At 30.1% G+C, this 24,555-nt stretch overlaps 1 protein-coding gene and 1 long non-coding RNA gene across 2 annotated transcripts in view; one reads left to right on the plus strand and one right to left on the minus strand.

Annotated features, from left to right (window-relative positions):
- LOC143191215 (protein SERAC1) overlaps positions 1–24,555 on the plus strand; it is a 76,606-nt gene that overhangs the window by 20,576 nt on the left and 31,475 nt on the right. The window contains exon 2 of the mRNA XM_076396084.1: positions 3,056–3,180. Within this exon, the coding sequence (XP_076252199.1) occupies positions 3,056–3,180 (125 nt within the window). The remainder of the gene's footprint in view (positions 1–3,055; positions 3,181–24,555) is intronic.
- On the minus strand, positions 14,298–16,047 carry LOC143191573 (uncharacterized). The gene is made up of 2 exons (XR_013004550.1): positions 15,959–16,047; positions 14,298–14,582 (listed from the first exon to the last, which is right to left on the minus strand). It is a non-coding gene; the product is annotated as an uncharacterized LOC143191573 (long non-coding RNA).

A 24,555-nucleotide genomic window follows, 5' to 3' on the forward strand; every position in this document is an offset into this window, starting at 1 on the left:
CGGATCTAATGTCTACTTCAAGTTTGTTACACCCAACCAGGTCAAACGGCTTCAAGTTTTCCAAAATAATCTCGTCAGGTGAATATTAAACCCTCCATGGTTTGTCAGAAATAATCTAATTCATAGGGAAACTGACACTCCAGAAATCAAGCATTTCATATCTCAAACATTTAACAAACAACAACTCAGCTCAAGTTCTTCTGAAAACGCGCTTGTTCGCGAGCTGGTCGACATGCTGGGAGCTTCGCACCGCATCACCGCTAAACTCCCCTCCTTTTCCAGGCTGAAACAACCTCATCAGTCGCTACAGTCACAACTTTTGCCCCCATACGACAGTATCCAGTTGTGTGTTAACTCAGGTTCGTGAATCAATAAAATCGTCGGGTCCTCGTGCCCAATAACGGCTGCCCGATCAGCGGGTGCCATATCCCCAAATTTAATGCAGTAGTAGTAGCAATCCCCAGGGGTCAACTGTGAGACGGTTTCGGTTTAGTGTACTGGTAAGCCCAGAGGCAGTCCCACATAACCCGGTCCAACTTGTCACTCCAGGGCAAGTCTCCGCGACCAGATATGCGTCATGCATTCCACCGCCTGGTTTTAGGCCAGAACAAAAAAAAAACTAAAACATATGACTGATAACTAAAACATATGATGCAAATAATCATCACCGCCACGGACTGAGCGGATTTCGTTGAATTTTCAAGTGGCATCGTTCAGATCATAATTTCTCCGCAACACTAAGCTTCTTTATTTATCACTGAATCAGTTCCATTATTTAACTTTATACAATTGTTACATTATATAGCTACAATCTGGGCATCTTTTTAAAATATAACTAAGCTGATAACTAAGTAAATTTTAAACTAATATATCAATATTTATTATTTACATTGAATGTGTTTGGATTTGAAAGCAAAGCCACATCAAACTATTATTACATCACTGCTTACTAACTTCTACTATACGTTAGTAACACCTACAAATCTATTAAAATAATAACGTTAGGAAGAAATTGATTATTACACGACATCGCTGTGCTTCGTTTTTGTTGACGGTTTTTTTGGGCTTAAAAATAGAAAAGCGCTATTGGGAAACAAAGAATTCTTAGCGAGACTTCACGGTGGAATAAATATCTTGCGAGACCTTGAATATAAATATCTGGTATATATTTCAAGTTGTAGCTGAACGATGTAAAAGTGTTACTGGTAGTTATGAAGGACGTTAGATAAAGGTAAGGTTTTTCAGTAACAACAGGTTTTTACGCAACGCTCATCTTTTAGGCACATTCACAACTACAAATTCAGTAAGTGTGTGCATGTAATTAAACCAGAATAACATTTTTTATAATATATCATCAATATTTAATAATATTCGGTAAAAAGAAGTATTCTAACTATTTGATAAATTGTAGAAATGTAAACATATTTGTGAAATTTGTTAAATTACACTTCTATGATTAACCCAACTCTTGATTTATTTTTTATATGCGGTTTTGTGATACTGGCAATATTTGCATGTCATGTGAGTTTCCATTTAAAAATTAATCAAATCACAGTACTTAAGCATGTGGTAATGTGGTGATAGTCGTAATTTTTTGACTTTCTTGATAACTCTATAAGGTACCCTTCGCTAAACCGCTACCTATAACATATTTATTCGAACGTCAGTTTCTCTTCTCGTAGGATGGTTAACGACAAAAAATAACATCATCGATATAATACTTTTCATTTTATTTTCATAATATTGCTGTTAGCCTACTTATATTGTCTTGTTATTTTATTTGTTATAATTAACTATTTGCTTATTTCTATAAATATGTTTACCCATATTTAACTAGTCTGAAAATAAATAAGTTACGTTTCAATTTCATCAGTATCCAATCAATCAAATTCAATGCCAATTTATGAAGTTCCCCAATAACCCAAGTCAACTTCTCCAAATTGAGGAGAAAGATTCGTACAAATTGCCTTCAACATTATTTAAAAAGTAGAACAAGTCTGAACCGTTTGAATAATATTTATTTTTGATATTTCATTATTTGGGTTAAACTTGATACTGTCGCCCAGCTTTTTATTCCCTTCTTTTGTTGCTATTAAAGACACTACAGTATTTGTGTTTTAACTAAGTTTTCGCTCAATTGATACATTTGAAAATGGTAGTATCAGCAGTATGGACGTCACAATATCTTTATTATTTCACAATACCCCAGTACCATTCACCATCAATATTTCATCACCATCATGAATTTCAAGCCTATGTTCATCAAAATTCAGCATAGCATGAGCTCGTCAACAAATTCTTGTGGTGTAACAGATTTATGATGCACTAGAAATCGCTTCAGAAATGGTACCAGTGATTTAATTTGAAGGTGTTGAGCTTCTGATGGATTTACTGCAAAAGAAAAAAAAGGATCCCTGAAATGAAATCGCTTGGTAATGTTTGATGTCAATGTAATATAACATTATTGGCATGTTCTGTAGAAATCTGCAATAGTAGCACTTTAATAACACCACAATAATTAAATCATGTAAAAATGAACAATAACATTATAATTCAAAATAGAAAATTAATATTAATAATATAATTAAAATATGACATTGAAGTTCGTTCGATATTCTTGTAGAAGTGTTCCAAACCGGACTCATTTTCACCGCATAATGCTAATTCCCAATCAATATGAGATTCCTCACAGCTGGAGGAATTCTGCTTAAATTGGCAACGCTGAATACAAATCACAAAAATTCGACGAAATTCGAAAACACGAAACAGTTACGTCACAGATTTGGAGCGGATTTTAAATTACATTATTTCAAACGTCAATTTTTGTTTTAAAGCCTTTTTGCAAAAATAATATATATTCAAGATAAAGTAAACACGTAATTTAAAGTAAACACAAATTTAGTTATCATGCCCATTACATAAACCAAGTTTAAACAAATATAACACGTATTAATGCCTTTAAATAAATTTATTAATTTAAAAATCATTTAGTAATTGACATTAAACATTTATAAATATTCTATTTTTAAATTTAACTCTATAACGATTGTTTCAGAGTACTGCAAATGACGGCATGTCGGAGACCGTTGAGGATATTATGGATGATCAGCGTATCATATCGTCGGAGATTAACCTAACCGTCGATAGAAGCAATGATAGCTACTGGATTGTTCCCAGTAGGTAAGTAATCGGTTTGAATTGTCTCTCGAGTCGATATAATAGCGGGTCAATTTAATTGACCTTTAGAATTATGAATCACTGATACGCTAGCGATATGTTATACTCGTAAAATTTAGTAATATTGTCAAGTTAGTTGTCTCTCTATTTATATGTATGTGACTTTGGATTAGTAGCTTTGTATAAAAAGAATACGAATAAAAAGAAAACAAAACTACATAAAAATATGGTATATAAGGTGTCTATTGAGAAAGTGTATATTTTAAGTTTCGATTATGCAACAACGACTAATGCTGAATAGTGGGGACGATGGTTTACTAGACTACAGGGTAGAGATATTGAAAAAATATGGATACATCGATTTGAAAAAAATATCGATATTGTTGGTCGATATTTTTTCAAAAAAATTAATTATATTCCTTAAACATTATTAAAAACCATTTAACGATCGTTTATAAATATTTTCTTGTTTGGATATTTTTTAAAATATCGATATATTGAAATATCGATATATTTCTCGATGGCCAACACCCCTACTACAAAGAAGTAAACAAGATGTATATACGATTGGTTCGTTCTGCATGTGCATTACAATGATATACATTGTTGTTTTCACTTGTTAACTTCTATGGTTATAAACATTTTTTTGTTAATAATAGATTTTAAGTTGATGAATATATATTAATCCCAGTAAGTATATGTTGGTATACTATAACAGGTCAATTGAAAAGTCCCCGGCCTAGCATAGTAAAACACATTTTTTTGGCAAAGTTTAGTTTTTTTTATTCAACATAATTCCCTTCAAGGGTAATATACTGATTATAGCGACCCTCCAACTTTTCGATACAATTTTTGTAGTACGATTTGTCCTTTGCTTCAACATAGGCCGCAGTTTCGGCGATCACCTCTTTATTCGACGAAAATTTCTTCCCAGTGAGCATTCTTTTGAGATCTGAGAACAGGAAATGGGGTCGCTGGGGGCCAGATCTGGAGAATACGGTAGATGAGGAAGTAATTTGAAGCCCAATTCATGGATTTTTGCCATCGTTCTCGCTGACTTGTGACACGGTGTAAGCAGTACTTTTTTTTTCAAATGCGACCGTTTTTTGGCGATTTCGTCCTTCAAACGGTCCAATAACGCTAAGTAATAGTCGCTGCTACTACGTTGACTATTGCGTTTTCCCACGCTTTGGAGCGGGTTCATCGTGTACATCGAGTCCACTCGGATTACTGTCAATTGGACTTTGGAGTGAAAGGATGGAGTCATGTTTCATCCATTGTCACATATCAACGCAAAAACTCGGGTTTATTACGCTTTATCATCTCCACACATTGCTCCGAATCATCAACTCGTCGTTGTTTCTGGTGAAAAGTGAGCTCGCGCAGCACCCACTTTGCACAGAGCTTTCTCATACCCAAATATTCGCGAATGATATGATGTACACATGTACATACAATTCAAAATTATTTTGTGGATTTTTTAATGTTTTCATCGGTAATAACCTCTTTTGGGCCTCCACTGCACTCATCGTCTTCGGTGCTTATTTCACCACGTTTAAACTTAGCAAACCAATCCTTGATGGTTGATTTTCCTGGAGCAGTGTCAGGAAACTTGGCATTAAGCCAAGTTTTTGCTTCAACTGTATTTTTTCCTTTCAAAAAACAATATTTTATCAACACGCGAAATTCCTTTTTATCCATTTTTTCACAATAACAAAAGTAACTTCACTCAAAATTGTATAATTCACAAACTAATAATTCGACAGCTTTCAAATTTATACACGCATCTTTTTAGGGCTAATTAAAAAACATATGGATTTAATTCTAGTAGCGCCATCTATATGTCAGACCGGTAACTTTTCAATTGACAATCTGTTATATTACTGTAACAAAATTCATTTGAGAACGTAACTAAATTTAAGCTATCTATAAATATTATAATATATTCTAGATGTGTAATAACAAAATTAGCAGAATCAGGCAATTTTCAAAGTTCACATAATGGCAGATAGTGTAAAATGTAAATGGTTATCCAACACTGTGTGGGAGAGTTGCTTGGGATATGAAAAGTACATGAATGTTACTGGATGAAAAATAGAAAAATGCATATAGCAAGGAATATTGATGATGTGAAAACACGAAATAGAAAAGAAATAATCAATACCATGTGAATATAGAGGGTTGAATATATAGATGTTACTTTGATATTGAAAGATATTATATTTGACATTTGATATAGAGAGATATTTGTGATTTTAGTTTTGTTTCTTTCGTTTTCAATAATTTTTTCAATACCTCATATAAAAGCTTTTATTTATATTATTTTAAGTTATTTAAGTGGAGAATTTTTGAATAGTAATACAAAACGACAGTAAGAGTCCAAATCCATCACAACACAAACCAAACTCCTATCCTTAGATAGTTACATCATTCAGTTCTAAAACCAACATATGTCCCCGTTTCCTCGAATACACAGTCCTTATTAGCATGTGTCGTAACAGTCGCTCATTATAACATTTCTCTTCTAAATAAACGACCAAATAGTCGTGAGATAGATAATAGAGTGTCACCTGTACCTTCGTCCACCAGTTTGCATTTGAAGAACTTCTGAATAGCACTATCTCCACCCAAATTTACATAGCATTACCCTGTATAGATTGAATTCCTGAATTGAATTTTAGTAGACTACGTTAGTTCACATCAACTTCAGTTCGCTTTGGTGTTCTTATACACTAAACTGTAATGCTTATGCTAAAAATCTACATACTATGGGTGTTTTTAAAAACTTGAATGTTTCCTAATTGGAATAGTTCTTAAAGCACTTTCAATACACTTTTTCTTACATTATAGCTTCAGCTGCGACACATTTAGTGAAATTTTTTTAAAAATAACTTATCCTTTTTAAAGCAAACAATGATAACTAAGGATGTTTAATACTGTGAATATTATCTTTTTTGTGGTTACGGTTCGATGAATAATGTTACGTGGTGACCGAATAGTATTTATTGGAGAAATAAAACGACTGATAATTTTGTACGTTTATGTTGAGGTTTCAATGAAATAGCTGGTAAAATAAAAAAGAAAGAACTAGATACCCCTGTAAAGTAAAAAAATTCAATCAATAAATAGAATCAAAATAACACTTGTTGTTTGGTTGTTTTTGTGAAATCACTCAGGACTAATAAAACAATATTAATATTTATAAAAAGAACACATTAATTCCATTTAATAATTTTCGGACAGCTGATTTTGTGATTCATATGTTACTGAACTCATATATTTATTGCTCTTTAGACATGGACAGTTGTTTCATCTATGATAATATTGCAGTATTTTTCAACATAATATTACATTTAGTAATAACATAAACATAAATTATTTAGTAAGTTTTGAAATAAAATTAATTACCATTATATTCATAGAAAGATTTTGTTTTTTTTTGTGAAATAGTTGTCTAAAGAAACAAGACGAATGTGTTTGCGTTAAAATTATTTTTTAATTCAACATATTTAATAGTAAAATAAGTATTTTAAATAGTATCAAATGTCACTTTAAATAGTTTGATGTATTGATTTTAATGCATATGTATAAAAGTATAAATTACTAATTTTGGTTTCTTAATGTATGCAATATAACAATGATATTGCTCATTTGCCTGCAAACAATGCTCTTTCGGTTTGTCATTGTTTCGGTTAATACCTTATGATCTAGTTGAACAGCATTTTCACTTATACAATGTATCTGAACCGTCAACGTGGTTAACTTACGGTATAAACTTACGCAACGAATACGAGAACGCGGGGGTTATGTCAATCGGTAGCCTGATCCTTGGAAATTTAGTTGCTATGGAGTATTTCTTAAAAGTTAACCATGTGTCCTGCCTGCCTATAATTTTACAACGTTTATTAGGTGAGTACCACATAGGAAAAAACAAAATGATTAAAAATAATATCAGATCTGAACATTTCAATTCGGAATGTACGAGGGATTTAAATGCACATTTTGCACAAAAACCTACTACATGTATCCCTACAAAATTTATTTGGTTCGAAAATTAAAGCCACAGTGTACCAGTCGATTGTTGATCAAGTTGATTTCATAAACCGTAAAAAACCAATTGACGTTTACCAGTATCATATTTTCGGATGAAGCTCATCTTTACCTTAATAAACACGTAAATGAACAGATAGCAACTGCTGGAGTACAATGAATCCGAAAAGCAAACATCATAAACCACTCACTTAATGTAAACGCGCGAAACATTGGAACAAGAAATTATTTACACTCATATACACTTATTTATTTAAGATGAAATTTTCATTTGGACGATATTATTTTAAAGAAATTTCTCATTATATACGTTAATAACTAATAAACATTTTTAAAATCTATGGACTTTCTAAAAATGTAAACTAAATATAAACTTTTTCGGGACCCCTTGTATGAAGATTATTTAATTTATAATATATTGCTAATCGGTGAAGACTAATTTACAATTTGTCTTTACAATCACTAAAAGCTAGGTACACTTCTAGGTACTAAACCATTTAGTACACATCACTATACGACTAGACCAGATCACACGGTTCGGTTCTCCCGAATCTACGTCCTAGTTCAGTGTTATTCAAGAGTTACAGCACTTCGGGTATTAACATGGGAGTGAAGGGTACTTGGAATCCGGATCCATCCACAACACTTCCAAGGACTTTATTTCTGAAAGGCTTGTTTTATGTTAATATTACTTTTCGGAGAACATTCCGATAGGGATAGCGAAAAAATATCTATAAAAAATATAAATAATTAAAACAATTACTATTTATTATTTGGTATTAATATATATTTTAAAGGTATTTAATTTTAACTTATTATGTATGGATAATTTAGATTTTCCCTTTCCTACAATGCTTTTTTTGTATTTTAATTCGATCTCTTTTCTTTTCTTTTTTATATGCCCCTTCCAACGAGGCTTTGCATCAACATTCACGCCAAGGTACTTAGCGTTGTTGCAATTTGAAAAGTAAGCGAATTCAATATGCATTGATTTACACTCATTGAATGTTATTCTCCATGTCTGGGACCACTTATTTATACTATTAGTTTCAAATTGCAGTTGTCTGGTAGCTTCTTGCTAACCATAGTAACATTTTCTATTTGTGGTATATCGCATGTATAGAGTAGGTAAATAATAGAACCCAAAACATTGCTTTGCAGTACACCTTCTTCTTTCTTTCATTGTTAAGGAATCTTTTTCTTTAATATCTTGGCTGAGGTATATGAATTTAAGCCATACTTTATATACCACTTTTATCGAGCACTGCACTTTTTCAATAATGTATGTGATTATATGTAGATTTTTTCTATGATTGTTTTTAACCTTCTCAACAGGGTTTTTCAAATACTTTGGATATTACTGGTAACAATTGAATTGGTCGATAAAATTTTACTTTATTTAGTGGTTTTCCAGATTTCGGAATCATAATAATTTCATCCATTTTCCGTACATCCCGGACATGTTACCTTGTAAGAAGATAATGGAAAATTAATATTCCTCAATAATCTCAAAAATCGTTTTTGTTTATCCGACGCTACTATAAATTGGCAAATATCTGACAATTCATTTTAAATAAAGTATTAATTTTTATACAAAAAAAAACAGTGCGAGCTTATTCAAGATCTTAATAGCATTAATTATAACATTGTATGATATTTATAAGTGATAAGGATTTTTTAATTGTATTAAAACTTTTTTTTTACTCTTTGTGATTCCACAATCTGCCCTATAGGCAATAAGTATGTCTATATTATATGTACATGGCATGCAGAAAATCACTTCATTAAGCGATCTTCTGTATAAAATATTATCTTAATTAATTAGTCTTATTCTAAAGCTTATTCTAAAGTCTACAAATATCCAGTAATCAGATCAGGTGGCGTTAAACGTTTTAGTCTACGAGCTTCAATATCACGTCGCATATTTAGCTGATTAGCGAGTACATTGGGATGCACTGACACTCTTTCGAAGTACTTCACACAAACACGTTAACTCATACAGCAACACCTTGTTACCTAATGATAACTTGGATTTGCGTCCAATGAGCCAATATATTTTATATAATTTCAGTCGAAGTTGTTTTCGTTTAAAGAGTATGTGCTTCTTCCAGGTGAGGCGTCGATCTAAGTGCATACCAAGATATTTAACTTGCTCTGCTTAGGGGAGTTGACGATGATTGATATTCACTGGTGGACATGTTCTTCTACGCAGGGTAAACGTTACATGGGTGGATTTTGTTTCATTGATTTTAATGAGCCATGTCTTCAACCATAATTGTATTTGATCCAGGTGGGTTTGTACGTTTATCGATGCTGTGACTGGATCTTCATGGGATGCCAAGATTGCTGTGTCATCTGCGTATGTTGCCACAGTAGTTATTTTTGTGGTGGGCATTTCGACCGTATACAGAAGATACAGTACTGGACCCAGTACACTACCTTGCGGAACTCCTGGACATATGGGAAACTATTATAAAAATCAATATTTCTTGCAATTACAAATACTTCTTTTCAATTACCAAATATAATTTTAAAAATTTTTATGTATATTTATTCATATTTTATATAATACCTAATATCTACATATATTTGTACACATGTGTGGACATAAAACAAAGAAATGTAATTACAGACATACTTATCAAAGTAAATATATGGAACTAAATTTATCAACACACGAATGTCTGATGACAAAACGTAACAATGTGAATAAATTAAAATAGATTATTAATCAGATTATAAAACATAACAGAAACCACACAACATTTTTCAATTCACTGCTTCCCATAATTACAGCGTTTTCTGTGAACAATAAACCTTAACTATGGACGTGTCTCATTAAGTAATAACTAATAGGAATTTATTAAATTGCTTATTGATTTTTTATGTTTACCACTACATACATATATTGATTTGTTCGATAATACGTCCTACACGAGATAGTTTGATATTCTAGCCACAGAATATAATAAAAGTTTACGAGAGTTAAAATATTATAAGTGTGTTTTATTATTATTGAAGTATTAAAGAAAATAAATTTAAAAAAAAAGGTTACAATAATTATTAGTGAACACATCAACCTGAAAAATTGCGACAATTGTGCAGTTAATTATATTGGACTATAAATATTAATGTTTTCCATAAAATATTCCTGTTAAATTGAGTATTTCTTGTTTGATGAAGAAATTGGAATTCATTAGTATATTAAATAATCAATTCAACCTGTTTGTTATTATGTATCGACAGTCTGCGGGAAACATTGCTGAAGTGAACTTGACCGAGAAGGAAAAAGTAAACAATCAGCAACGTCGAGCACTCGCTAATTCCAATTTGGAGTACTCTCACAATATCTCTCTCACTCTCTTAAATAATTAATAGGTGTTGATATTAATTCGTACTTTTTATATAAAAACAATTAAATATATTATAATAATAATTAAATTAAAATTAAATACATTTAAAATAATATATTTTAAAAATATATTTCAATATTTCGAATAAGCAACAAATACAATTTCGAAAGAACCTCCTGGAGTCGGTGGATCTTATAATGAATTCCAAGTTACGGGTGAGGACTGTCCATTTCTTTTCAGTTTTCAGACATCTTTTGATCGGTTGATGTTGATTGGTCGTCTAGCTTAACCTACAACTTCACTTGGAATTCGTGAAATAGATTTTTCATTTTTCATTGCCGGTGCTCAATCAATATAAAAATTATTGAAGTGTGTGATATTATTATTGGAGTATTATAGAAAATAAATTAAAAAAAGAAAAAAAATATTTTGAGGTTATCATAATTATTAGTTAATACATCATCCTGAAAATTGCGACAATTGTGCAATTAATTATATTGGACTATAAATATTAAAGTTTTCCATAAAATATTCCTGTTAAATTGAGTATTTCTTGTTTGATGAAGAAATTGGAATTCATTAGTATATTAAATAATCAATTCAACCTGTTTGTTGTTATGTATCGACAGTCTGCGGGAAACATTGCTGAAGTGAACTTGACCGAGAAGGAAAAAGTAAACAATCAGCAGCGTCGAGCACTCGCTAATTCCAATTTGGAGTACTCTCACAATATCTCTCTCACTCTCTTAAATAATTAATAGGTGTTGATATTAATTCGTACTTTTTGTATAAAAACAATTAAATATATTATAGTAATAATTAAATTAAAATTAAATACATTTAAAATAATATATTTTAAAAATATATTTCAATATTTCGAATAAGCAACAAATACAATTTCGAAAGAACCTCCTGGAGTCGGTGGATCTTATAATGAATTCCAAGTTGCGGGTGAGGACTGTCCATTTCTTTTCAGTTTTCAGACATCTTTTGATCGGTTGATGTTGATTGGTCGTCTAGCTTAACCCACAACTTCACTTGGAATTCTTGAAATAGATTTTTCATTATTCATTGTCGGTGCTCAATGATTATAAAAATTATTTATTTTTCCTCATTGAACTAGCATGCTTAAGCAACGTTTTGATATAAATCAAAAATCCGTCCCATTGGTCCTGGATTTTAGTTCGTAAAAAGCTAGCTCCCTTCATTTTTTCACTGTTCATAAAGTTTTTAGGCATTTTCCGGCTATTGATAAGCCCCAATGATTTAGGTAATTCTTAACATATTTGACAGAAGTCTCCGTTAAAGTTAGTTCAGTTATCTACTCTTTAACCAAATCAAATGAACTGAAATTGACATTTAATATCATATATTAGTACATAAATTGTGTATCAATAACTTTTTATGTTTTTATTTTATAGAATTGAAGCTTTATTCAGAAAAAAATGGTGCAATGTATTTAATTCAAAGTATCCATCCAAGGAATCCATCGTTAGCCACAATTTTTAACCGAATTCAAAAAAGGAGGAAGTTCTATCGACTGTATATTTTTTTTAATGTATGTTCGCCGATTTCTCCGTCAATTGCGGGCCTATTTTCAAAATTTTATTCGAAAAAGTGCATCTCCGAGGTGGTCCCATTGGAACCATACAAAAATTATGATATAATTTTGGGACATATACACATAAATTACGAAGAAAACAAGTCTAATATGTTGCTCGACACCATCTTCAAAGTGATCAGTTGATATTAGTTAAAATAATATTGTAAATAGAAAAATAGGTGTAGGTATATATTTTATTTTAAACCGTTTTTTTTGTGTTTGCTTTTTCTTTAACTTTAAATATCTTAACTGTGATATGCGAATTTAAGCCATACTTTATATGCCAGACTTTATCGAACTTTTTCCGAGCAAAGTTTTTCAATAATATCTGTGATTATATGTAGATTTTTTCTGTGATTGATTTTAACCTTTTCAACAGTGGTTTTTCAAATATTTTTGATATTACTGGTAGCAATTGAATTATTGGATAAAAGTTTACTTTATTTAGTGGTTTTCCAGGTTTCGGAATCATAATAGCTTTTCAGCCGTTTTCCAAATATCCGGGACATGTTAAGTGATAAGGATTTTGACTTGTAATAAAACTAATATAAAAACCAATATTTCTTGATTATTACCAAATATAATTTTTAAATTTTTTTATGTATATCTATTTAAATTGTATATCTTTTTTAAATTTTTCATATTATCTATATATATATATATATATATATATATATATATATATATATATATATATATATATATTGCAGACATACTTATCAGAGTAAATATATGGAATTAAATTTACCAACACACGAATGTCTGATGAGAAAATGTAACAATGTGAATACATTAAAATAGATTATTAGTCAGATTATAAAACATAACAGAAACCACACAACATTTTTCAATTCACTGCTTCCCATAGTTACAGCGTTTTCTGTGAACAATAAACCTTAACAATGGACGTGTCTCATTAACTAATAACTAATAGAAATTTATTAAATTGCTTACTGATTTTTTTTGTTTACTACTACATACATGTAGTAAACTTATTAAAACAACGAAGTATCGATTTCTCCGAAAAAGACTAACGACAGAAAGAGGAAGATGACAAAAACGACACTGCCGATTACCATCTCTGCTGAAGAAATGACTAGAGAGATGTACGTGGAAAGCCACAGTAGCATTTACATTTTCTGTGAGTATCGTATTGTACTATATGTACCTTCGTCCGCCACTTTGACGATCCCTGAATTGCATTGTTTTAGCCAAATTTCCGTAGTACAGCCTGTATGAAAGTAATTTGGTGTCTGTAAATTCCATATAATATAGTTATTTCATAATAAACTTCACCTTTGCAAATTAAAAAATGGAAAATAGGTTATAATTTTGAGTTATTGACTTTTCCAGCTATCCTCGCGATTATCTCCAGACCGTCGATAAAACGATATTGTAAATTTTTAAATACACATTTAATATGAAAAGTTTTAGAAGACTCTGTTATTAAGATATCCCGATAAAAAATGGCCCAGATATGGGATCTATCCCATATCTGGGAACCATAATAGTAAAATGATAAATATTTATGTTTATTAATGGATATTGTACTAATTTCTCTTAATAAATGCCTCTTTAAAATGAAAAAATCAGCACAGTACATGCAAGCACCAAACAATATTTAATTTTTTCAAAGACAGTTATATACAATATTTCTGCTTACGTATAATATATTCGAATATAATTAACCTTTCGAGTACAATAACCTGATACAATTCGAAACCAATCACAATTTCAAATTTGTTTTTGATTAATCAAACATAAAATTGCTAAACAATGAGTTATCGAATTTAAATTGGAATACATTTGAACGTATATAAATAAATTGAAATCGTAAAAAAATAATGAAAAGCATATAGCATATATTATTCGAATAATGAAAATAATTAATGTACTTTTCATAGATGACGATTTATTAAAATGTAAACCAATAGATAATTATTCGGTTATGACCGCAATGACATGATGATAATAGCTTGTGCATATTCTTACAGTTTAACGATATCTGCAAATATCCTTTGAAGAATTAAAATACTGTATCTCTTAACTTAAATAATAATAAACGTATATGTTAGTTTCGGTGAATGGAGGTAAAACGAAATGAAACAGTGGTGTTTACATTATGTGACCGTTATTTATTGGTAATATAAAAAAATGTAGAAAATACAAAATAGATTAAAAGGCAGCGGTGTTTCCTGGAGACGAGGCTTGGGCAGTTGATGGTGGCACGTCTAAACCAAACGATGGTCGGTTACTGGGTGATCGAAATACCCTTCAATAACATCCCAGATAAACGTCCCGGGGTTGCCAGCTATTCGTTATCGTGTTTTGGGATTATATTTCTGGGTACTTTGTTGACCGTTATTTCACGATGTAAAATTCGACAAGCCTCAAGGTCGCTACAATTTAAAGAATTATTTATCTTTGGCGACTATGTTCTTTGAACTTTCTGCCAGCATATATGCCCCTGTTAAAAAAACTCGCCTATCAATCATACAAAACTTTGGACACTAGAAAATTAAAGTTGGGTCAGATAACTGACACATTAATTGATATTGATACAAGTTGACAATTGACCAGAATATTAAAAAGTTTTCATTTCAGTTCGCAATGTTACCATATTGTTTAAATTGTATTGATATGTTATAAAATGTGAAAGGATTTAGAAAACAAAAAACTATTAATTTATTTTAAAAGGCTAACTCTTTAAAAGCTGAGATTGAGTATTAAATTCAAGAAAACGGTTTTATATATAAATTTTAAAAAAATGTGTTACTCCCAGAAAACACACGCCATCAGAAGTCGATGAAAACGATGGTTGAATGAATTAAAAATCAAAGGTAGATATTTAGCTCTAATAATAAAATTATCTCAGAATAAACTAAAGCCATTTTAAAACAACAGATCATCATCGAAAATTTAAAAGTTGGGAAGCATTAATTAATTTATCCCAATTAAAGAATATGATAATGAATTAAAAACAAATTTTCTTAATCAAATTTGAGGATTTATCAAGTACTAAAACCAGTCATAAATTATTTGACTTTATGTTTTTGTACCAATTCTAATTAATAATTTAGACATATATTTAAATAAATCAATTATTGTTTATTGAATAATGCAATTGAACACACAATTTTGGATTTTTTTCTGATCCTCTGTGTATATAAAAATATGTTTTTAATTAATATACATATAAAGCTATAATATGGGTACATTAACCTATTAAAATAAAAGAAATCAATTAAATGTGTTTTTAATTAATAATATATGGTAAGTATAAATATTATTTTTATTATAATTAGCCATGTCTAACAACATTTATCATATAATTACAACGATAAAACTAATCTTAAATACAAATTAATTATCATTTATTTAATGAATACATATGAAATTTGTAGAAAAAAAAAGAGTCCAACATAAACAGCGACATTAACATTAAACTTGTATCTGTATGTATTAATTATATTACTAATATTATATGCTAGGCTTTATCAAACAAAACTGTTTGGGTTTTATTCAAAATATAATCGATTCTGAATATAGTTCGTAGTTTTATCTGAGCAACAATCATCATTGATAAAAAGGTGCTCTCAGAAATATACAAGTTACCACTACAGCCATTTTAAGAAACATCCAAGTACTATAGTTAATTCTGATTCTGACTCTAATTAAACTAACTCTAATTAAAAATAAAGTTATGCTTACTGTTACAATTTCAGTAAAATTTTACAGCAATATATAGTGCAAAAATGTATAGTGTAAGACTTACGTGTTACTTATCTGCCTTATCGTTTTTATACTAACACGTGTTCTGTAAAAGGATTAAAATAGCTGATAAAATTATTAAATAGCGATAACTGTATACATTATCTTTTAATAGCAAAACAAACATTTGTTTTAGCGGTTTCTAGGTTTTTGTGATAATTATCTGCATTAATGTTGTTTCTTGTATCGAAAACTGCTTTGTTTATTAGTATTCAACAATTACGCTTGAATGGCCAATAAATTAATTGTCACTGTAACTTATATTTAAACGTGATCATTATAAAAGTATAAATAGTTTTAAGAAATAAACATTATGATTAGATGTGCACTTTTATATATAATATATAATTAAACGTATTTAGCACTACTACATAAATCGTCACTTCGTCATTGTTTTTGTTATTAGTTATTTATATTATATGTACTAATAAAAAGAATACTAGCCGGCTTGGTGGCGCAGTGGTAAAGGCGATGGGACGGTCCTCCTACTGTTGCGATAGCGGCGGGTTCGAATCCTACTGGGGCATGGTCGTAAATTTATGTTTGTGATTGTTTAAAATTTGTGAATGTTCTAGGCAAGAGTGTAAAATCGGACAAGGAAAAGGATCCCAGTCATGCCAGTAACCAGGCAGGGTAAAAGACCGGATGTCTTCTGGGATGATTTCTAAAGTTGGTCACTCGCCAGTCGGTAGGCTTTATGCTGAGGACCGTGGCTCCGGAGCCCACGTTAAGCTTTAGGTCCAGTCCAGATAAACCCATAGTTGGTAAAAGGAGACTTTAAAAGTCGTAGGTTTGGGTGTCATTATTTATGTGCGCTCGAATTTGTATAGACAAAGAGTAAACCTAACAAAGAATAACCATCCCAGGCATGTCGGTAACTAGGTTACGTAATACCGATTGTCTTCTGGGATAATTAATAAGTTGATCACTAGCCAGTTATTAGCATTAAAATCAAAGGTCCTGGTTAGGAGCCCAAATAAACCATTAGTGTAGCAACTAGCAAGAGACTATTAAATTTTAAAAAATCAAAAATAATCTCTATAATTTTTGGAAAACGTATTATTAGGATTTATAATGTACTGCGGAATATTCCAAATTAATAATTTTGTTGAATAACAATAACAAGTCTTATATTTAATTTTTCACTGAATTCTGAGAAACTATAATATAAAAGTCAACATTACTAAATTATAAATGTCATAACAATACCAATTACTTCATATTAAGATTATGAAATAACAAACATATAGCAGTAGCACTTATTCTGAACAATGGAATATTATAATTTAATATACCCTCATATATATATATATATATATATATATATATATATATATATATATATATATATATATAACTATTCCAAAATAAATAGATATATGGAATAAATGTAAATGCCTTCATATGTCGAACATATTTTAACAAACCCGGGGCCAGACTGGCCAAAAATAAATAATAATCATTTTTAAATATATATGGATTACGTCGGTGTTTTCATAGAAGAACAAAACATTTTTTTAATTTACCAGTTAGCTTAGTTTTTAGTAAACTCTCATTTTTTAACCATATGTTTAACCATACTTGTACCCGACCAACAAAACAGTTAATATAATAAACTTCAAAGTTTTTTTGTACATATGTCATCAAGATGTTTAATGTATTGCCTGCCGCAATTTGTAATTTTATTCTAGTTAAAACGAGACACAATACTGTCTGATTAGTTCGAACACGTAAACGAATGAGTCTGTCAAAATCGACCGGTTTGTTACACGTATGCAAAATTCTTGAAAGCAATAGTAATAATAGTTAAACTCTAACGTATAAAGTATTGTGGCTGTATAATTAACTTTAGTTTTTAGATGTACTGTAATGTTAAAATAAATTATATTTGATAACATTTTTGTTCAATCATTTTACTTAAATTATAGTTTTATTGTATGTCAAATCCAAACTGAACTAAAACTCAGAGTTGATGCAGCAACATTGCGACGTTTTGATGTCTCAAATTTAAAGGACAAAATAACTTTGAACAAACTATACATAACCAAATGTATGACGCCAACATGTCACAATGTTGCTACATCAAATTTGACTTTTGATTTATTTTGATTTTGACATATAAAAATGCGACTACAGGTAATTACTGCTACAGTAGTTTGCAACGTATGATTGTTTAATTCTGTTTACATCGAACTGTTTTTCACACCATATATGATGTAGAGTTATAAGTTTTTTTATGGTATACTACTTTTTGTATACTTTTGTAGTGATATACCCTGGTGGCCTAATCCACATAATTAACAATTTTATATCGAAGTAATGTATTCTACTTTCATTAGCTTATTTTATGTTTAGTTCTTGTTTTTTTCATTGCTATGTTTGAACCTTACGTTTTCTGGTCAAATTATTTTGATATAATTGTGTTTTTCTTATTTTCATCTGATACTACCTGTGTACATTTTTCTTGTAAAATTTAATTGATTTCCTCTATATCTGCTGATATTATCAGTGCACTCCTCCTAATGCATTTGTCATTGGGTCATATACCCACATATTTCCCATAACAGTATCTGATGGTTCCTGAATGAAACCATTTATGTTTCCAGCATATGAATGATATATCTGTAATAAATACTTTACTGTAATAACCTTTCTCCATCAGTTTTGTTGTCTTTATGCGTCTTGCTACTAATAGATGCCAATAAGAGTGACCAATGTTCCATTTTGTAATATCGATGTTTCATCTAGGTACAGAAATTTAAATAACGAATCTTCCTTAATTTCATTATATACTTTTAAAAATCGTATTCTTTTAATGCTATCTTATCTCTTCATATGTTATTTTTACACCCTCTAAATTTGAGATTTTCGCAGACTAACAGTTTTCTCTGAAATAATAGTATCAAATTATGGTGATATCAAAAACACTACTCACTTTTTTCGTACATTTCATAAATTTGAACCAATAGAGCTAACTAACATCTAGATGATCTTGAATCGTCACACGCTTCGTATGTGAACGCTTTCTCTTTTGTTTGAATCCAACATTGTGTTGTTCTTAATTTTTTAAGAGATTTTAAGAGACAGTTTACTCACACAACTTAATATTTAATAGTATCTCTCAAGTATCTACAATTTTTGCTACTATTCTTAATGGACAAACCCTATTTAATGAATTGGCTACTTCCAACACAACAAGCATCATTTTCTTATCTTTTCCCGTTATCGTTAGATTTTGGTATATGTTGATACCTATTCGATGTCGTTCAAAATGATGTGTTATAAATTTACCAGCTAACATTCCCACTATAAATAAGATTGATGCTGTTTATATTTTATAACTTTTAAAAATGTAACCTTGCATTCTGCACATACCCTTGTTTTTTCAAATTTTAAAACCAATGTATGGTAAACCACCAATAATAACACAACAATTTAATTATTATTCCTATAGAACTATTAATGTAGCACTAAATCTAAATATTCTAGATTTTTTTTGTTATTTTCACTCGATCGACTGTATGGATCCACTCGAAAAGAATGGACTACCATTAGAATAGGAAGGCAATAGAGTTAATTTTTTTCTATAGTTTATTCTATGCAATATATCTTGCGATTGACCGCCAACTGTGGTGAGATTTACTGAAAAATGTTCATTTAGTGAACTACTGAACTGCACTACCAACAGCAACAAATTGGTTGAGAAGTGGACACTCAAACGCCGACTATGGATTAATGATGATGATAATGATTTCAAAATTTGTGTCTGTGATGAGTACATCTTCGAAACGATACGAAGATGACGTGACAAGATATGCATGGTGTTCATCCCAATCTGTTTAAAATTGCAATGAGTCACTTGCCACTTGTGACCAGGAGGAGCGTGCCTTCTGAGTGTCTTTTTTCAGACAGGAGCCACTATAACTTAAAGCAGAAACCATCAAAGAAGCTACATGGAAATATACTAAAACCAAGGTTATTGGTTTTAAGTTTTATGGCTGAAAAAATATTGAACTTTTTTAACAAATTTATGATATATCAATAAAAAAAGTATTTTTTTCAATTTATAATATTATTTATTAATCTTTTACAGATAGGAAGTTATATAAATCGATTAAGGCTTGATTCAACTGAAATTACTTTCTGGATTTATTTTGTAACCTTTAATTAATTAGTTTATATATTTTTGTTGGAACAAGATAAAACAGGATTTCCAAAATTAACAATATCAATCATACAGTTATAACATAATTATGATTATTTATGATAAATGCAATCGCAAGCTAGATACGAGGTTGATGTGTTAACGTAATTTTCGTACTGTGATAAATTATAACACGTACTTATTGGGTGTTTAGGGAATTTTAACACGCAATAATACCTAGTAATTACTACGTTCGCATATAAAAATAGAATAAAATCATTCGGTTCTGAAATGTTTGATTACACGTTTCATTTGTGTTTGTTGGTCACGAAATATATTAGACATGACTAAAAGTCTCTTAAATATGTAATAATTTACTAGATGTTTCAACAGCATGTAATTTTGATTTTTACGGTTAGCAAAAGAAATAACATTAGGCACATTTTGAAATAAATGTTATTTTTGGTAAATCGTAAATATATGTCACGGTCATCTTGTTATATGATTATAATTAGAAGTAAATTTATAATTAGAATAACTGATGATGATATGATATGATTATTTAAAATAGACAAATGGCAAATGAATCTTTATCAACCACAGAAACCACGACAGTGGCAATATAGCACGGCAGTCTCAACATTTTAGCAAACACATCTAAGTAAAATACAACTGGCGAAATTAAGCAAAATCTACCCACGTAACTTTTACCCTGCGTACAGGAATATGTCTACTAATGAACATCGATAATTGTCAAATTTCTTAAGCAGAGAATGCTAAATCTTTCAGCATGTATCTAGATTCTAGACCAATCACAGACTTTTTGATAAAGCTTACGAAGATAAAAAAGTTTGCTCAGCTATATTAGGCATAACCCAAATATTTGACAAGGTTTGGTATGTGGAACTCATCAACAAACGTCAGAAAATGTTACTAAAGCAACGCTCAAAACACAAAAGAAAATATATCTGCAATAACTTACAATACAATATCTAAATCAGCTTACAGAAGTATTATTATTGGGGCTAATTTTTTACTTTACATCTATAACATAGTACAACTGGAAAATATCACCATGGCTACATTTGCCGATGACACAGCAATATTCGCTACTGGAGACAAAAGCGATGAAGCCACTAAAGCATTACAATAGGCAAGTGCAATATAAATAACTGTATTTATATATGTAGAATAAAAGCAAATGACAGTAAATCAATGCATTTTGAGAAAATATAAATGTCACTTAAATTCCCTGAAAATTTCGTGGTAAAGTTCCGCCAAGATGTGAAGAAACAACAATGAAAAAGTGTTATCATAGAAAATTGAACCTATGAAGTGAAATCAAGTATAAAAAGTGATACAAAATATGAAAGTGAAAAAGGACAATAGAATAAAAAATAATTAAAAACTACATTTTAATTTAGAATAACAACACAATCAGTTAAATTATAACACTATTATTTACTATATTAATAATTAGAATGACAGGACATTATAACACTATAAGTTGAACGCTAGAAATTACGAAAACATTTACCAAAAGTACTTATGTAAATTCGAAATTACGGCAATATATTACCTAACAAATATCGTTATTAATTAAAAGACCAGAAATTAAAAATTACCATCAGTGTAATTTACTAAGTGTTTCGACATGTAATTTGATTTTTATGCTTAACAAAAATTACATTTCACCTTGTTTTGTAATAAATACAGTATTATTTTTGGTAATCATATAGAATGAAAATCGAGACTTCTAAATGTCATGATCAGATCGTGTGCTATGGAATAATTTGTCATTGGAGATATTTAAATCGGTATCTTCAAGGAAATATTGTAATTATTCGAATGTGATGAATTTTCAATTATTATATATGAAATATATAAAATCATAAATTTTAACTGATATATTAATAATAATATCAACTACGTACTCGCAGTGTAATTACGATTATTTATAATAGATAAATATTAGCGCCGGGAATTCACTCTTATCATATTCTACAGTTTTTTTTTTCTTTCAACTCTCTGGTAACATGTCATTGTTGAGTATATCGATATAATCATGACGGTTTTGGGATTACCACTCACCTGTCCGTCTTCACACTTCTTCACAACAATTATGGTATTGCGAAATATTGTTGTGCAAAAGGCCAATTTTGCATATGCTACTCACTATTGCCACAGTTTCTCATTCAAATTGTTTTGTTCTCCAAACCCTACAAATTCTCCCTCCAAATTTCCTACCACTCACATTTACCATTATTTTTATAATAACATTAACAGCATTGCTTTAAACAATTTTTACGACACTTTAAGGCACATTCAATACAAATGCTTCCAGTCACAAGGACTGGTTTAACTCAATTCAGTACGACCTCAAATTTAAATTCTGCCACCCCCTCATCTTTCAATCTCCGAACATCTTTCTTTCATTTTTGGACTATTTTTTTCCCTAGCACAGATTCTTGCCACGTGGGAATATTTGCTAACAAACATGTGCTCTAGCCACCACAACCTCTAGTATACAAACCACTCTACTAACTATTAGCTAAATTAACTCATCCCAATTATTAGATAATATATTAACAACACTCTTCTTAATTGAATTATTTTCATAAATGCATTATTACCAGTTTTGACTTAGCCTTTTGTAGGATGCTTGGACCAAGATTTATGTGTTTCCCCTTGGATCCTTGCTTTGACCTACACAAAGCGTGCCCAGGACTTTGTCAATAAAAATGTGTGCATATTTTTTATTATTTTATTACATCGAAAAAAATAGTGTTTTTGATATCAAAAGAGAGAAGAAGAAGAGATAGTTCCCAGTCAGGTATTCATTTTATTTTGTCCATCCTTTGGATATAATAAAAATGTTACACTAAGATATATTTTACATATAAAAATATTATTTCTTATTAAAACCAGATACTTATTAGACAAACCTCGTATTACATTATTGCACAACGATTTTATCTTGTAATAATTTAATCATCATCTAAAACTCAATGTTTAAATGTCTGGTACTTTAGACAGACTGTGATAAACCTGAGATTAATTGTAATTGAAAATATTAAATGATGAGTAAATTTAAATATCTAAGATTATACGAGTAAATTGTTTATCAGTACCCTATTAAGTATCCAAGTATTCTCGTAAGAAATTCGATAATGATAGTGCAAAAAGGAAATCGTATTAAATATCTGACATTTAAGATTGTATGGATGTGATGCCCGTTTGTACGGCAAATAGAAAACAGTACAAACAGTTTATTACACCATTGTCATTATTTGAATTCTATTCTATTTTTTCCCGTCGGACATAAATACTGAAAATAATATGCTGGTGAAACATCCGCTAGATTATTAGAAATCAAGGTATATATTCGTGCATCGCGTGTTTCGTGCACAATCAATGTAAATGAACGTTTTCCAATCAAATGGTTTTATCTTTTTTGTGTATCACAGTTATAACTAGATAACTTGCCAGCAGATAATTTTGGACTTGTATTTATTTTATGTTGATAATAATTACAACTTTTTTATTATACAGATTTTTTAAATAATTTTAATTAATATATCAATAATAAATTACTTTTAATATTGTTGGACTGTATATTTTTTATATATGTTCACCGATTTCCCCGTCAATTGTGGGCCGATTTTCAAAATTTTTTTTTTTTTTTCGAAAAAGTGCACATCCGAAGTGGTCCCATTGGAACCATAAATCAGGATTTGATGGTGGAATCCGAGGAAGTCGCGGGATACCCTCAAATTTCAAAGGCACGTATAATGTTTTTGCATAATTTTTACCTAAAATAATCAGATTGGGTATAATATTATTTCTGAGCTGACGTAACGAAAGACACGTGCTCAACGGTTAGGAGTTAAAGGATTTCTTTAAATATTATAGGCACATACAGATAACTAATTGTATACTTAGAAGTTATTTTGCAGGCAACTGCCTCTATGGTATAGTAGTTAGAGCGTTCGGCTCACAGGCGGAGGTCGCGGGTTCGATTCCTAGCGGGGGCAACGACTTTTTGTTGTTCTGGTTGAATATGTCTCAAATCACCTAGGCTAGGTAGCGGACCCGGGACTTAAATTGTTCCTTATTTTCAATCATTGTTTTTTTTTCCTATTTTTCCTCATACGGGGTGCACCTTCACTTGGCCTGCCCGTTGTAATACTTAATACAATAACTGCATAATTTTTTGAATAAAAATTTAACACTAAATAGAGAAAAATAAAATATTTTTAACAAAAAAATTTAACCGACTTCAAAAAATAAATAAGGAAATAATTCAAAAGCCCAAACAATAAAAAATAATATAATTTTGTGTTATATACTCAAAATTAAATTACGAACAAAATAAATCTAGTTTGTTGCTCGTACCGACTTCAAACCGATCAGTTAAAACAATATTAGAAATAGATAAATAGGTTTAGGTAGGTATT

Source organism: Rhynchophorus ferrugineus, unplaced genomic scaffold (genome assembly GCF_030347505.1).
Source record: "Rhynchophorus ferrugineus isolate W39M unplaced genomic scaffold, kcgeb_rfMv2 rfM2, whole genome shotgun sequence".
Classification (NCBI taxonomy): Eukaryota; Metazoa; Arthropoda; class Insecta; order Coleoptera; family Curculionidae; genus Rhynchophorus; species Rhynchophorus ferrugineus.